General features: G+C 44.2%; 1 protein-coding gene across 1 annotated transcript in view; it reads left to right on the forward strand.

The window, feature by feature from the left end:
• Window positions 1-13,788, forward strand: part of CCDC85C (coiled-coil domain containing 85C) — a 110,875-nt gene that overhangs the window by 60,035 nt on the left and 37,052 nt on the right. The window contains exon 2 of the mRNA XM_085061413.1: window positions 7,399-7,475. Within this exon, the coding sequence (XP_084917539.1) occupies window positions 7,399-7,475 (77 nt within the window). The remainder of the gene's footprint in view (window positions 1-7,398; window positions 7,476-13,788) is intronic.

The following is a 13,788-nucleotide window of genomic DNA, read 5'->3' on the forward strand; positions in this document are numbered from 1 at the left end:
TATTTCACCTAATTACAGTCTATTTACTCTTGACTGAAAGCTTACTCTGAGGCTGAACCATCAAAAACTCACACTGATTTTTCTCAGGGTGATGCCCACAGTCAGGCATTGAACACAACTTGTGAACCAAACACATTTTTTTCCTTTGTTGTTTACCTTGAAAATTTCTGAGTGAATAGCAGGAAAGATCTCCCCAAGAAACCTGAACAACCAGTAGTGACTAGTGGCCAGGGCTGAGGCAGTCTGTCATGCAGGCAGCACATCAGAGCAGCCTGGTGAAGTGCTGACCTCTGCATGCAGGCTTGCAGAAGGGCTGTGGGGAGCCCTGGAGAGCCACAGCAGCACTGCTGTCCTTGCCCACTCCCAGCAGCAGAGGAGTAGCTACTGGTTGTCCCCTCAGGAGGAGGAAAATATGATGTGGTTTCAGATGACAAGACTGGGAGGTGTTTTACCACCTTCCTGTTAGGCAGGTTTTATGGGTTGTGTGGGTTAGACATCCTCAGATGCAAATACTCTCCAGTGGTGCCTGCTGTGCTGTGCTGTGCTGTGCTGTGCCAGAGGGACAGCCCCACCAAAGATTGTCATGTACATGTCACCCAAGCAAGGAAAGGGAAACTGGTGGCCACTGTGCTGCAGAACATGGGTACACACACACTCCTCCTTCCCTATCAGCCCCCTCACTGGGCCCCCTCCTAGTGAATCCTGACATCAGGAGCTCCTGAACTCTCGACAGTTGCAGGCAGATGTTTTGCTGTGTGCGGAGATGATGTCGTGGCTGGAAGTCACAGTAGTGATCTGTAACAACCAGAGACAGGAGAGACCTTACTAGGCTCTTACAGGCCAGCTTGAGGCCACTAAGCACCCAGACAGGTCTAATGAACTGAAACTGAGTCGGGAACATACAGTCTTGAAAACCTTCAGAGCTCGTAGTTAGAGGCTTTCTATGAAATGTTAATTAAATAGCTGCAGTGGCATATGTTCCATCCTGTCAGAGCAGCACGTTGTGGCAGCACAGCCATGTTGCCAGTGCCTAGCCTCTGTCTTGTTAGAGTTAAAAATGTATATTAGTCTGAGACATATTTCTTTGTTATTTGTGATTGGACTGGCTACACGCTTCTCTGTCATTTTGATTAGTGTTTGAATATCTAAGCTATGCCTGAGCTATCACTTGTGCCTTATAAATGAGGCCTGATCTTACCAGTCTTATTCAGACAGATGTTATCATGGGTGGCTTTGGAGGCTACAGATGGGCCTTTTATTTATTTAGTGTAGTCTAAGGCAGTGTCTGTTCAGTAGATGTGCTGCAGCACCTCAGCTATGGAAATATTTAAGATTTGGCCTTAGTTCTCTTTCTGTGAGTGAATTCCTGCCACCTCTTTAACACTGGCTGGCAGAGTGCAGAGGAAACTTCTCCCTACACAACCCACGGTGAATGAGGTGATGGGGTAAGAGGTCGAGCAGGTTGGTATGATTTGCTTGCAGATATCTTGCACCGGTATGAAATGCTGGGAGCTTCTATTTACCATAAACCTTCTTGTTGCATATTCTCTTACCACATCCCAAGGAAGACCCCAAATTATGCCTAAGATGCTACTGGAAAGACATGGGATTTGGGATTATCAGACTATGGTACTTTGGGCCTGATGATCATGAAGATGTGAAGATGATCAGAGGGCTGGAACACTTCTCCTCTGAGGAAAAGCTGGGAGAGTTGGAGTTGTTCAGCCTGGAGAAGAGAAGGCTCCAAGGAGACCTTAAAGCAGCTTTTCAGTACCTAAAGGGGGCTATGAGAGAGCTGGAGAGGGACTTCAATGGCCTTGAACTGACAGGGGTCAGACTTAGATTAGATATGAGGAAAGATATTTTTACAATGAGACTGGTGAAACACTGTCAGAGGTTGCCCAGCGAGGTGGTAGATATCCCATCCCTGGAAACATTCAAGGACAGGTGGATGGGGCTCTGAGCAACCTGATCTGGTTGAAGATGTCCCTGCTTACTGCAGGGGTTGGACTAGATGACTGATAAAGGATTCTTCCCACCCAGATTATGCTGAGATTCCATGCCAAGGCAAACCAAGGAGCATTCTCTGAAAGCCCTGGTGGTGCCATAGCAAAGGGCAGCACCTGTGAAACTAAAGTAACTCAGCACTGGCTTTGTGGTGTCCCTGCTCACATTTGAGCCATCCACTGGGTTAAGCCTGTTGTGAAAACTTGCCTTGCATACCAGTCTGAAACAGGACATTGGGGATGGGATTTGCTGGTAAAAATAGAAAAATGGGGCTACCTAGGAAAAAGCAAGGGTGGTGTGTTTGTCCATCTCTCCCAATAGTTTCCTTTAATGACAGTCTTGAAGATATGTGAGTTTCATCTGCTTTCCAGCTGCTCTGAAAGAGTGCTGTTGCTTTAATAAATCAACTTCTTTACAAGATATAACCACTGGCCATTTTTCAGCCTGCTTGTCTGTGTCAAGAAGCAAGACCAGTAGAGCAATACAAATTTGAAATATGGTGGTGAAGAGCAGAGATGTGATAATGAAACTGCCAAGAAACAGCAAAGTGTTTTATTGAGCACAGGTCTTTTTATGAGATGATCTTTGATGGAAGGAGAGGAAGAGAAAATGTCAGCATTCTGTCATGCAAAGAAGGCAGCTGGCTGCAAGGTGCAAATCTGGCAGAGCTTCATTCTTTCATGTGCCTTTCCTCTTTGGTTTGGGAGAATCCCTCTAGGGATGCTGCTTTTTATGAGGACAGGAAGAGCCTTGTTTGCAGGACATTGACAAAATATAGCTATGCTTTACTGTCTTAAATCATGCTTGGTTGGTATTGCCCAGGCTGGGTGTAAGGGCTGTCCTGCTGTGAGTGAGCTCCACAAAAGGGCTCTCAACAATCTTCTCACCTCACAGACACCTACATTAACCTTTTCTGGCATCTCTGCTGTGAACTGCCCTAAGCAGAGGGAGCGTATTTTTTTCTTATATTCATTTAGGTGCTAACGCCTCATTATGAAAAGGTCTTAAATAGAAGTGTCTTGATCTCAGCCACGTAGCTACCACACAAACCTCTGCTCTGCATGCTTGTGGTTGAAGAAGTGGCATACAAGGAAATAAAACCATTTATTTTGCTACTGTCAAAATAAATGTGTAATTTATCATATTTACCCCCTGACAGATTCCTCTGAAATCTCAGGTGAGAATCAGAAATGCTCCAAGTGTCTTTTAAAATTACACCATTCTGTGCTCTGCAGGCTGCAAGATTGTTTTGTTTGTTAAAACAATTTCTAATTTATGTTTTTGCAAAGCTTGAGGAGCCAGGCAGTTCCCTGCTCTCTGTGAGACCATTGCATAAATACAAGGTAGAGTGATTTGTCTTGCCTCCATTTAGCTGTAATGAGTATTAAGTGGTTTATCTATGTGGAGAAAAGTTACTCAGCTAGATTACATCCAAGCTGAATTACATCCCATTCCAGATGGAGTATGTTTTTTAGAACAGTAAATCTTGAGGAGGGTGGATAATAACAGTAATGCTCCTTCCTGAGCTGGAACGCAGCTCTTCTACCTCTCATGGAGAAAATGTGGGGAGCTATATCCAATTAATTTTTCCAAGGCTTTGTAAAGAAACAGGACTTCAGGTTGTACAGCCCTCTCAACAATTTAGCTTGTAGCATTTAGCCTGTGCAAGAGAGTGATGGCTGGTGGTGATTACAGTTTTCACCCGTTTTGCTGTTGTGGGAGCAGCCTGGCAGGGCACACTGCTGCCTCTCTCCCCGACTTCCTCTTCTGTGTGATGGCTGCCACAGGGAGGGTGTCGAGTAGGATGTGAAATGTTTTGATGGGAAATTCCTTCCCTCTGGTGCCATCTGGCCCACTAAGGCACGCATTGCTCATGCAGCTGCTGCTCGTGGCCCCAAGGGTAACTAGAGGAGGACATTGGCCCTGGTGGCATCCCACACAGTACTGAGTGCCAGAGAAGAGAGTGCCAGAAAGCTTATTCTTGACCATGTGCCCTTGACCACCATACTTGTCTGGTCAGCAGCAGGGCAGTGGACTCAAAATCAGTGGACTCAAAAAATTTTGGGTGGACTCAAAATCAGTGCCATGAGGTGTGGCTGGTTGGCTGTGCTGGGGGTATGCCCCAGTGCCTGGGTGTGGGAGCTGCTCGTGCCACTGAGGAGAGAGCTTTTGGGCTGGTGAAGGTGGAGCACTGCTCATAGCTGACAGCAGGCTTTGACACAGCAGTGAGGACCATTTGTTTGATTTCTAATGAAAAAGGATGGATGAGTCTGATCAGTCAGTGATCCAGCTCTGCTGCCTCTCCTGGGTGGGTCACAGGGGCTGTCCTTGTCTCCTGGCTCTGGGGGAGGCAGGAGAGGAGGGAAACTCACTGATAAGAGGAAGGTCAGAGGCAGAAAAATGTTGGGAATGTGTTTCTTGATCTAACATAGGCAAGATGTAGCCTGGGGTTTCACTCCTTAGCCTGGTAGTGTTACTGCCTGCTGTTGTGAGACTTATGTGGTTCTTTAAACTGAGATCAAGATGCCAGTGGCTCATCTGGCACCTGCCTCAAGAACAGGAAGGTCCAGAAGATGGAGGTGATTCATTTCTGAAGGCACAGCAAGGATTATGATGGCTCTGAGTACTGTTTCTCAGCCTTTGTCCGAGATGGAGCATCTTCTGCTGACAAAACAGCTCATTTATTTGTTTTTTGTTTGCTTTTTTCCCCCATGTATATTTTATGTTGCTGTAGGGTGTTTTCTGGCTGAGGTCAGACATCAGATGTGGTTTGGGGTTGGACAGTGGTGTCTGAAGAATTCTAGCAGATCTCAGATCAGGCTTTCAGGGCTGGTAGTAGTTCTGGTGTGCATTGGCTCCTGAGGATGCAGGGCTTGCCTTCCCAAGGAGTACCCTTTTTTTTGGTAAGAAGTATGAAACTACAGAGAGGAAATAATTCTCTATTTCCTTTTCTTTGGCAGTCATGCTCTATTCTTTTCATCAACCAGCCAGTCAGTCCTTGTAGCATTCAGGGCCTGAACACAACAGCTTCTGCATCACCATTCATCCACTTAACCTAAATTTCTTGTAGCTGCTAGCTCTATGAGGGTACTGGTGGAGCTGGAGTGCAGGTGGGAAGGACACCTTATCTGACCAGATCTACCAGTGGAAGCTGTTGTATTTAGCACACAAGTGGAAGTGGTGTAGTCTCTGGTTGTCTGCAGATAGAGGTGGAGACTGGTTTTGGAACTGTTCAGCCAAATATGTATTGTTGTACTGAATTTAGGAGTAAGTTAACTTAAAGTGTGGTGGTCTGGGGCACAGAGGATGTCAGACCAAAGGATCCGTGGTCCTCCTGGCTCATTATTTAACAATCTCAACCCCCCCTTGCACCCTGCTGGAGGACAGGTTCATTACTAATTCAGCAAGTTCTTCAAGCTCATCCCAAAATCTTGCTGACTTCAGCACTGATCTACTGCAGCATTCTACTTGCCGCCTTTAGATATGCATGGCTGAAGTTGTGGTGCTGATGGCAGGAGGCCTTCACAGGGAAGGTGCTTTAGATTGATTCTGTAACCTACTTGGTTTGCTCTCTCCTCCTTTGAGCAGGAGACTCCCCCCACGTTAGGGTGATTGTTGGGCTGAGCTTGTGGTCTCTGCAGCTCAAGCTGATGTTGCTGTGAACCTTGTCACCACTTAAGCTGTTCACTGAACTTACATGGCTTCCTACAGTGTCTTCTTAACCTTTCTCATGAGGACTTGTTTGGATTTGCTGGGTTTGGACAAAGCATAATCCAAACCAAAAAACTGAGCATTTTTCCTCTGAGAGTGAGCTTTAGATGGGCACTTGACTCGGATCCGTCCTGCTGTTCCTTTATGTGTGGTTTGGCACTGGTCTTTGGTAGCACTTTTTTGAGCATATTCCAGTTTTTCCCTTGAGTGGCCAAAGCAGTCTCAGTGATTAGCTGTAGCTCCCCTGCTAGCTCTTCTGCTGAGCTGCCTGGAGTGGCCAGGAAGAGCATTCAGGCTTGGTGCCGAGCGTGTTTGGCAGCCACTGGCGAAGGCAGAGAGAAGCTGAGCACAGAGCCAGCCTGAACCTCACCCGTGTGCGTGTGTGAGTGTTGGTGTGCCAGAGCTGCAGCCAGAGGTGCCTGCTCACCCTGTGGGGCTGATCCCAAAAGGTGCTGGCCATTGGCAGCACACACTCAGCAGCACCGGGGCCATTGTGTTAACACCTCGTTCATAAGAGATTCGTGCTCAGCAAGGAGTCCTGGGGTTCAACAGTGGCTTCTGCAGGCATGTGGTAATCACTGAGATGAGGTAAAATATAATTCCACTTTGCAAAGCACTTTTAGAAGTATGGGAAACGTTTGGGGTTTTTCATATACTTACGTTGCAAAACTTTTCCTCCTGCTGTAACAGCTCATGGCCTCTGCTACTCAAATTACAAGTGGAGGAGAAATTTTGCAAAGATCCAAGTGTATGGGAGGAACTCACCCAGCTATAATGAAAATGGAGAAAAGGTTTTCCCAGGTTCTTTTATTTTCTTCCCTGTGAAATTTGCAAATGTGTTTCTTCAAAGCACGGTTCAGAACAAAAGCCAGATGCTTTGGAGAATAGTAAGCCACCCACAGAGCTCTCCAGCAACTTATCCTCTATGCCAGGCCACCCTATCTGCTATTGCTGTCTTACTGCAATGGTAAAACTGGCCATTGCATTCCTTTAGGTTGAATATTACCATTTTATGTGAGTGTATTCCGTATTTTATTGTCCTGGTATTTTTTCTGGTTAGTGTCACGTGTTTCCACCAGAAAAAACAGATGTCGTGGGTAGGCACTCGTTGTGTACGTCAAGCTGTGTGCACGCTGCAGCTTTGTGGCCTTTCTGAATACACTTCTCCCCCTTTTACAGTGCTGGGAGTTGTGGCACTGACCTCCTCTTAGAGCTGTGCCAACAGCTTAGTTTGTGAGTTTCTCAGTTGTTTTTGAAAGGGAAAGGCACGTGTGTGGAGGGGTTGTTTATTCAAACCTAAAAGGAAACATCCTGTTCTGTTGTGTGGAGTATTTTCGTGCATTCTAGATGAATGAGAATAGCTTTCAAAACTAGGAAATTACTTTTTAAAAAATACAAACCACAATGTTTCAACTTCACTTTCCTTCTATGTCCACCCCACCTGTCAAACTGGTGTCATTGATGCAGGTTGACAGAAGATACTGCTGTTGCTGAATCTCAGCTTTTTAGTGAAAAATCCTTTGACACAGTCCCTCCTCACCCTATACACTCAGGGCTTTATTCATTAAGTCTCTCCCAAACTTGCCTTCCTCCGAGTGTAAAAACATTGCTGACAATACTTGCCTACTTGCCTGTAACACAAAAAGCTTAAATGTGGGTTTTTTTTCTCTTTTCCTAAAGATTCGTCTTCCAACTACATCAGGCAACTTGAAACAAAAGTGAAACTGCTGGAGGATGACAACAAGCTTCTCTCCCAGGTAGGTTTTTACTGCCTAATAGATACTAGTATGGCTCAGTTCTCCTGTTTCCATGTGATTGTGTCTGAGTGCCCATTTGACTGCACAGGAGCTTTTGGTAAACATCCTGCCCAGGAAGAACATAATTCATATTAACCCCACACGGATAGAGTATGGTGTCCTTTTGTTAAAATAAAAAAAATAATAGGGAAAAAAAAGTGAATCCTCTGTCTGTGTGTGTTTGGGAGATGCATTAATGCCTCCCTGCAGAGCTCCTTGATCCACCTCTGCTCCTGGGGATGCTGTGGGAGTCCAGTGCTGCCTGTGTCCTTGCTGTAGGATTTTGTCCTGCTTGCCCATTTACATTGACTTTTATCTTGTTGAAAGAGGAGGCTGTTGTCAAAGAACAGCCTTGGGAATAGTTTTGTGTGGTGCAGGCTCCCAGCTTTTATTTGAGATCTTACTTAAATCCGAACAGACTCTCTAAAGTGGCATTTTTTGCTTGCATCTCCCTTTCAAAGTCTATTCCATGTGCCACTGGGCTTTTGATCACTCCTGATGCTTACCTGTCTTTATATAGCAATGTCAAGCAGTGGGAAGAAAACAGCCATTCTGTCTGCTATGTCCTCTGGATCCCCTGTAAAACACAGCAGTTGGTGTAAACAGGGGCAGCTCTGCTGCATTCAAAAAGTCATTGTCTATTTAAACCATTGGAAAAGTTAACCTTTTTTTTCCCGTTCTTTGCATCCTTTCACTGTTTTATGTTCTACCTGTGTGGCATTTTAAAGTTTTTTTTTTTTCCTATACTTTGCTTCTTACTTCAAGCACCACATTTGACAATCATTTTGTTCCAAATTCTTCCCAATTATAAGTACTAGGAGTAAAAAAGTCCTTGTAATATTTTTTTAATGCCTTTTTGCCACTTTATGTTGTGCTGTTCTTTGCATTTCACCAACTTGGAGAATAGACTGTTTCAGGATCACATTTCTAAAACATTCTCATTTAAAATAAACAAACAAAAATAATAAAGAGCTCTATGTGTACTGAAATTTCAATAAAATAATTTTGGTCAAATGTTATTTTTTTCTGAAATACACATTTTCACCTGACTGTCAAAGACAGAGCTTTTTAAAAAATTTCTCCTTTTTCCCAGCATGCGCATTGGCATTACTGACACAAAACCACAGGGCACCAAAGGGTTAAACCCCAAAAGGGTGCTCAACTCAACAGCTTTGGAGTTGCTTCATGTATTAATCGATTGCTAATTTAATTTTAACTCCCTCTGTGTTTCTCCCAAACTGTGACTGAGCTGGTGCCTGGTGGCGGTCGAAACCCCGAGACTGTTTAATTGGAGCTATTGATAGGCAGATGGTCTGCGTGTGGACGGTTGGGATGTGCATGGATTTGGGGATGGGCTCCCTGTGCCCTTGGCCTAGCTTTGTCCTGCCACAGCCAAACACACAACTCTGTCAGATCTGCCTTAGGAGGTCAAAAAAAAAGATGGTAATTACTGCTTATAATGAATAGGGGCTGAATAGCTGCATAGGCTCACTGCATTGGGAGGATGAAACTCAGTTGGTTTTGGGGTGCATAGGGCTGCTTCTGGCTCATGCATCAACTCTTCAGCTATGTGCTGCCCTGCATGTGAAGGCTGTGCCTTTTCCTCTGCTGTCCTCAGGTGTCATCACCTTTTGGTCTGTGTTATTACAAATATTTGAATCCAGGAGCGAGGGAAATTACCTTAAAATAGCTCTGTGTTCTGGAGAAGGCCATCCACCTCCCCAGCAGAAGCAGGTTTGGCTATGGTGTGCTGTGCAGGCCCTGTGTGATGTCATAAGGGCCCTCAAAAAAGAGCAGGATCCAGCCTCTTTTAGATCACATTCAGGACATAACTTTATTTATTGTAAGCAGGGAGTCAGCTTTCCTTTGGGCAACAGGACTATTGAATGTACTGTGGTCTGGGTGAACTCCCTGGGAATACTGAGCTGCATCACCTCCAGCCTGTCATACTACACACCTAGATTTGGAATGTTGTCTCTTTTAATGAGAAAGATTAGGAAAATCTGTGTAGACACAAACTCACATGCATATGTACATATAGCTCGCAGCACTTTCCCCAGAAAAGTATAATCTGCTTACTGCGTTTTTACTTGCTTTGTTTGATTGGAAAGTGTTTAGCTGTTGCCATGCGGATCTTGGGATAAGACTCTAGTCAAAAAGGATCCTGGCAAACTTTCTCCTGTTTTGAAAGTTGCCAGGTGATCCTGGCTGTTTGAACTCTGCAGTGCCAAACTGGCTTGTCAACACCAAAGTCACATTTTAACTTGGCTTGGCTTTCTCCCTGGGAGTATTGACTTTGCAATAATATTTGCAGCCTGGTGTCAAGAAGTTCTATCACCAGCGTGCTGAGGAGCGATGAAACCTGACGTCCTAAGTAACAAACAGTGCCTGTGCATTAAGGGATTAACAAATCAGAGGTGGTTATGGAAGTCTTCCTGGCTTCCTTCCAAGTGCTGAACACAGAGCTGAAATAGTGCTTCATCCAGAGAAACCTGAGAAGGCCGGTGCTGCAAAGGATATTTGCAGGCTTTATGGCAGGATTTATATTCCAGTGGCCAGTGACACAATACCCCTTTGCTGGCTGGTGCATCCTAAGGGAGATTTGTTGCTTTATCTTCTTCAGCATGTCTGGAGTGAAGGTATGCTAAGAGGTGGTGTCTTTGTAGCCCCTCTGGAATCAAGTTGTTGCAGCCTGCACTTTTTCTCTTGCTTCCCAGCATATCCTTTCTCTACAAGCACTTTAAAAGAAAGCCTCAGTGGGACAGACAAAAGCTCCTCAGACCATGCCTGACAGCTGCTCTGCTGCACTCTGCATGTCACCTGCAGTACAGGTGTGCTGGGATTCACACTTCTGTTTTTCTAGTGGCTTATTTGAACAGGTTAATGGAGAGAACTTTTCTTACTCTTGGGAGATCAAGAAACACCATCTCACAAGCCACACTTTGCTGTAGGAGGAAAGTAAATGGATGTAAGGGAGTTATTATGATAGCCATATATAGTTTGGGGGTTTTTGTTGTTGTTTTGGCTTCTTTTGCTTTCTAGGGAAGGAGTGTATTTCCAGTTGGGAAATGAACTGCCTCTGACTTCGCTAACCCATCAGTAATCATCACTCTCCCTATTGCCCTTTCTCTGAGGAGAACCAGCTCCAGGTTTCACATTTTTGACTCATTTTATGCTGTGATGTTTTGTTGGCATGGCCACGTCAGCTAGAAGGTCAATGCTCCTGGATGGCATTGCTGGCAAAATTTCTGGCAGCAGTTCTGGCAACGCACAGCTTTTGTTGCCCTGGTTTGTATTGTTTGGGGAGAGGTTGTAGCGAATGCCTCTACCAGAAAAAACATCCTCATTTCTGCTCTCCAGTACTGGTAGCTGTCTGTGGTGTAGCCATAGTGCCAAGAAAGCCCAGTGGGGACAGTGTTAGCCTTTGTCACAAGTGTAGCTGATTTCTGGAAGTTTTAATTGTAGTATAAAGAAGATGAATGTAAGCTCTGAGGAATGTCAGGTGTTGGTTTCAGAGAGCTTCAGGGGACTCACTTTTATAGTCTCAAATTCTCCAGGGAAGAAGTGCACTGAGTTCTGCTGTGTGCATGCAGTTGGTCTGTGCAATATCACTCAGGTGAAGTCTTGATTTTCCTCTGTGTCATTGTGGGAAAGGCCCAGGAGGGCTGTGTTAACCCTTCCTTAGTGGTGTCTGGTTGGCTTGAGGGTACCTTCCATATTGCTAAGATACAAACCCTGAGGTGAGAGACCATATTTGCTTTCCATTTCTCTGAGCTAGAAGTGTCCAAGCACAAAATAGACTCCTTAAGGCACCTCATGCTGCCCCTTGAACTGAAAAATGATTTTTAATTACCCACTTTGCCCTTAAGGTTACAGAGACATGTATTTACAACATTTCGGAGCTCCAAAGGTCAGTTCTGGGTAGTTTCATAATGAATGCATGCATTTTAGAGGTCATAACAGTAACAAACTTCTGGCCATTCTTTCACATTATTTTGCACTTCCAGCTCATTCTGTAAACTCACAAGGATTGACCACTTTTAACTAAAACTGCAGTCTATAGGCTGTGTAGGCTCATCATCCTGCTCTGTCTCCTTATAACTAAGTACTGTGCACCGTGGGCTGGCTGTCAGGACTCCTTTTGGTTTATAGTCTCTGCTGAGCTATGTCTATATTTTCCCTCGAGAACAGGAATGCCAGAGGCATTTTTCTGTTCAGAGATGTTCTGGGCACATTACACACCTTTGTTTCAAAAAGCCTAGTTTTTAACAAAGCAGATGCATTGGGCAGGTGAGGCTCTAAGTAACTGGATATTTGACAATGAGGTCCTGAGGTCCTGGTGACTCTTTCAGGAAAAATTTCAAGTGCCCTGGTGCAGAGCAGAAACAAAACAAAACAAAACAAAAGAAATTCTTCTCTAGGGAGTGACAGCGTTTGAGATTTATAGATTTATGAGGAACAAAAGAGTATTTAATTAAAATTGCCAAATAGACTTCAGTAGCACCAGCACTTCACAGCGGTTCAGCCTGCTAGATGACTGGGATTTACAGTGTCCTTGGAAGATCTTTAGAGCATCCCTCGAAGTTCTTGAAAACTGTTCTTAGTCTTACTTTTAAGAAACTACATACTTTTCCTGAGTTAAAAGAAGTCTGCAGCCGTAGTGTTAATAAAATGATAGTAGGCAATGCCTGTTAACACTGCTATTAAAACAGAGCTGAGGTGTTCGAGCAAGGAACTTCCATGGTCACAGCACCTGCAGGCTGCCACAATTCTTAGGCAAATGGGGTCTTGGCACTCAGCAGGCAGTTTCCAGCATATCATTCTGAAAACAAGGAAGAAAATCTGGACCCCAGGGTCGGAAAGAACCTGACAATCGTTAGTACTGCAAAGAACAAAGATGTAAATGCCATTCTGTGGAGAGCCTGATCTCTTCCCAAGGAGGAGATAAAGAAATTGCCCACAATGTGCTGGCTGGCTCCAAGAGAGTCAGAGTGCAATTTCCTCTGTTGTTTTATTATCAGTCACTTCTGTGCCAAGTCTGCCATTAACAGTTCCTGCTTACAGAGTTGCCTCTCGGCTCTCAGAGCTGCTGTAAGGGTCTTAACATTTGGGCCTCTCTGTGAATTGGCTCTGGAGGTTTGTTTGAGGCCATGGCTTGTGCCAGGAGCACTGCACACACTCACCACGACAGGAACAAAATTACAAACCTGTCTAATTTCCCCAAAGTCTACCTATTGTTTGTGCATGAGGAGGATAAGTATAATTGCTTTAATTTAAGGTCTCACAGGGGAAATTGGATTTTTTTTTTTCTAATACAGAGCAACTCAGACATGAAAGCTTTCCAGGCAGTTGGTCTCCATTTAAATTCAAAATACTGAAGGGGATGTGCCCTCAGTTACTCTATTACCATTTTTATACAGTGTTTAAATGTTCAGCTGCATATTAATTATAAGTAATAAAAAAGGAGATTCATATTTGGGGTCACATCCAAATATTCCTTTCAAGTCAATGGTGAGAATTCCTACAGGACTCCATGCCATTTTGGACTACAGCTCTTGAAAAACCAAATTTTCATGTGACCTTCCTCTTTTGTCACCTCCTCTTGTGAGACCTATCGTGACACCACTCTCAGAACTTTTATTTAGGCCTGCAGCTGCACTGCATTGTGTACATGTGTAAATGCAAAAGGTGTTAACAGAATCCGTTAAATGTTGATTCCTTAGTTGTGGCAGCAGAATCTTAAAAAAAACATAGCATGCAAAACCAATCAATGTCCAAATGTGTTTCATTTCATCTTCTTTTATGAATTAAAATAAGACTGAGCTCACCAATTTGATATTCAATAAGTTGATTTGAGATGTAAGTTAACAATATATGTACTTATTGAATAAAAGGTTTTCCCTCCCCATATAAGAGATGTGCAGTTTCCTAAAAGCAGTTCAAAGACTGCATCCAAAATACCTTCAAGCCCTTTAACACAGTGGAGATCCTTTTGTTTACTTTTGGGGGCTTGGGCTGCTACCTACCAAAATAAATATTCTCTTGCATTCATGCACTTCTAAATTGCATGATCAGAGACAGAAGTGAGCTTTTGCAACTTGTAATGAAATCTGGGTGGTGCACTGTGTGTTCTGGGGATTTTCACCTGTGGTATCCAGGACTTTTACGAGAATGTAAATAGACTTCCCTAAAAACCTAAGAAATTTAATTCAACAAGATCTGGATCCAGAAGTTGACTAACAGATAGACAGAGACATAGTGGGTTAATTGAGTC

This window comes from Lichenostomus cassidix, chromosome 5 (assembly GCF_008360975.1).
Source record: "Lichenostomus cassidix isolate B80296 chromosome 5, HeHo_3.0, whole genome shotgun sequence".
NCBI classification, from domain to species: Eukaryota; Metazoa; Chordata; class Aves; order Passeriformes; family Meliphagidae; genus Lichenostomus; species Lichenostomus cassidix.